Genomic DNA, 3057 nt, shown 5'->3' with positions numbered 1-3057 from the left:
CAGCCCCCTGCCCAAAGGGGATAAAACCTTTGCATGGTACAATAGCCGGGTTAAGGAGGCATTCAAACCAAAAAGGCATCCTTTAAAAAATGGAAGGTGTGCCCAAATGAGGAAAACAAGAAAGGTCACAACTCTGGCAAGTCAAGTTTAAAATTAAAATGAAACAAGCCAAAAAAGAATTTGAGCAACATCTAACAAAATATGCTAAAGTTAATAATAGGCAGACAAGGTTCCTTGGGTGAATTTGATATCTTTTATTAGACCAACCCAAATAGTTGGAGAATAGTTATTAAGCAGTCTTTCGGGTTCAAAAACCCTTCGTCAGGCTAAGAAAGTTTCAGCAGTTGGTGTGTGCTCTTTCTGGATGGAAAGTTAATAATATAATTTTAAAAAATACATCAGAAACAGGAAGCCAGATAGAGAATCGGTGGTGACCAGAGTGCAAAAGGTGCACTATGGGATGATGAGGCCATAGCAGAGAAACTAAACAAACTCTTTGTCTTGATGTTTACCACAGAAGATACTGGGGAAATTCCCATGCCAGATCAATCTTTCTAGTAGATGGATCTGAAGAGTTGGACCACTCAAGTTCAAACAAGAGTTCTGAAGAATTCAAAAGTGAACTTGCAGAATTGCTGGTAATAATATGTAACCTATTGTTACAAACAGCCTCCATGCCAGAAGACTGGCAGATTGCCAACATAACATCTATGTTCAAAAAAGGCTCCAAAGGCAATCCTGCGAACTACGGCCCAGTGACTCTTACTTTCATACCTGGCAAGTTGGTAAAAACTACAGTAAAGGATAAAATCAGCAGTCACATGGACAAATATGATCTGCTGGGGAGGAGTTAACATGGTTTTTGTAAAAGCAAATCCAGCCTCACTGACATGCTGAAGTTCTTTGAGGGTGTCAACAAGTACGCGAACAAGGAGGATTTGGTTGACATAATATTTTTGGATTTTCAAAAAGCATTCAACAAGGTCCCTCACCAAGGACCTTTTGAAAAACCTGCATTGCCATAGGATCAGAGGAAAGGTTCTTACATGGACTGAGAGCTGGTTAAAAGATAGAAAGCAAATATAGGGCTAAATGGTCACCTTTCAGGATGGAGGGAGGTCAAAAGTAGGGTCCCACAGAGATTTGTGCTAGGGCCCATTTTGTTTAACATTTTCATCAATGACCTGGAAATGAGATTATGCAGTAAAATATCCAGATTTGTAGATGATACCAAATTATTCTGTGTAGCCAAGTCCCCAGCTGATGGAGACAAGCTGTAGAAAGATCTCACCAAGCTAAGTAAGAAGGCAAAAAAATAGCACATTAACTTCAGTGTTGACAAGGGCTGATAATGCATAGGTGATGTGTGCCTCCTGAGGTTGCGGGGGCATGGCGACTGCCCACAGGTGGCCATGTGAGCATCAGTAGTGAGGGAAGGCCGAGTGGGGACCGTCTGCAGGTGGCTGTGGCGGCGTTGGCAGGGGGGTCCCCCCCGCAGCCAATCGCTGACAGGGGGAGTCCCCCCGCAGCCAGATGCTGAGCCCAGAAGTGCCAGCAGCACTTCTCAGCGGGGCACCTTCTCAGGGGGGCACATGAAGCAGTTGTCATACCAGGAGAGACTAAAAAAGGCTAGGACTCTTCAGTTTGGAATGGAGAAGGCTGGGGGGATATAATGGAGGTCCATGATATCATGAAGGGTACGGACCAAGTGAACAAAGAACTGTTGTTCACTAGGTCCCAGAATACTAGCCATAGGGAGAACCCTTTGAAATTAGTAGGTGACAGGTCACTAACAAGAGAAAGAAGATAAAACGTGTAGTAACTTGTGGGATTCATTGCCACAGGAAGTGGTGGAGGCAGGTAGCATAGCCAGGCTCAAAAAGTGACTGGATAAATTCATGGATGATAGCTCTGTTCATGGGTAGTGAAAAGAACAGTTATGCTGTGTCCACACAAGCGTGGATGTTTGTTTCCCTGGGGACAAGAAGCAGCGGCACACCTTGTGCTGCTACTAGTTGTCCCCGCGAAATGCCTGTGCCATGCACCCTCTGATGTGCAGCTGGTTATCCCAGGTGGGGTAGGGGAAGCTGTGGCCAGCACTGGGCTGTCCACAGCAGCCTTACCGGGGCTCCTGGGCTTCTGCTGGGGCTGTAGCAGCAGCAATCCTGCCACTTGGAGCCTGGCTGGGAGCCAGAGTGTGGATCCAGCCAGGCAGACTCTGGTTTTAGGAGGCACGAGCTGTCCCCATCTGCACCACCCTGGTTTTTTTCATGGTTTTTCTTCACCCCAGGATTTCCCATGGTCAACCCTGCCCACCCCCCCAACCCCCTGCCCCCCCACTCCCGTGCTGCTATTTTGAAGCATGGAGTACACCTGAATGTGCAGTACATGGCACTGCAGACATACCTGCGGTGCCAAATACTGCACTGCTACTCTTGTCTGGATGTGGCCTTAGAGGTGTTTCCTCTGGCATCTCTAACCCACCAATAAAAGGTGGATGCCAGGGAGGGTATTGAACAGGGTACTGATCACTCTAGAGGTTGTGCGGGCCGGGAACGATCCGGGCCCTTTTTCGCGCGGCGCGGGCTGTGGCCAGCAGCCTGGGCAAGCTGGGTCAGAGAAAACAGGTGACACGCTAGAATTAGTCACAGATGCGTAATGGTTGATTCAAGATTGTTTACTTACACCGAAGATGGTCGCAGTGTAGGCTGGACAGTTTCCCAGGCACAGCTCCGCTTAAATCCTCGTTTGAGGACTCAGACAATATTCGATCACTCCCACGGAGTTGTCGAGGCTCCGTGGATCCTTTTGCGCGCAGGGAGAGGGATACGTCAAGGACTGCGAACAGCGACGGGGAGAGGCTAGAGGCTGATCAGACCCCTGTTGCCTGCTTGGAATGCGCTGGGTTCAATAGGCTCCGCAGCGCTTAGAGATCTTCACACAGCATGAAGTCTCCTCCTCCTGGTGTTCGTGGAGCCCTCCAACTTGGGCGGAAACCACTCAAGCTTTTTATACGGCTAGCAAGCCAATCACTAGCAGCCACGTGTGAATAATTTC

The 3057-nt window shown here is 48.2% G+C and overlaps 1 protein-coding gene across 1 annotated transcript in view; it reads right to left on the bottom strand.

Moving 5' to 3' along the window:
- Positions 1–659: 659 nt before the first annotated feature.
- LOC112549810 overlaps positions 660–3057 on the bottom strand; it is an 11159-nt gene continuing 8761 nt past the window's right edge. Inside the window, exon 5 of the mRNA XM_025200545.1 lies at positions 660–792. Coding sequence (XP_025056330.1) covers positions 660–792 — 133 coding nt within the window. The remainder of the gene's footprint in view (positions 793–3057) is intronic.

This window comes from Alligator sinensis, unplaced genomic scaffold, assembly GCF_000455745.1.
Source record: "Alligator sinensis unplaced genomic scaffold, ASM45574v1 scaffold49_1, whole genome shotgun sequence".
In the NCBI taxonomy this organism is placed as follows: domain Eukaryota; kingdom Metazoa; phylum Chordata; order Crocodylia; family Alligatoridae; genus Alligator; species Alligator sinensis.
The sequence above is the reverse complement of the archived record's forward strand: the minus strand, read 5'-3'. Positions and strand labels throughout refer to the sequence as shown.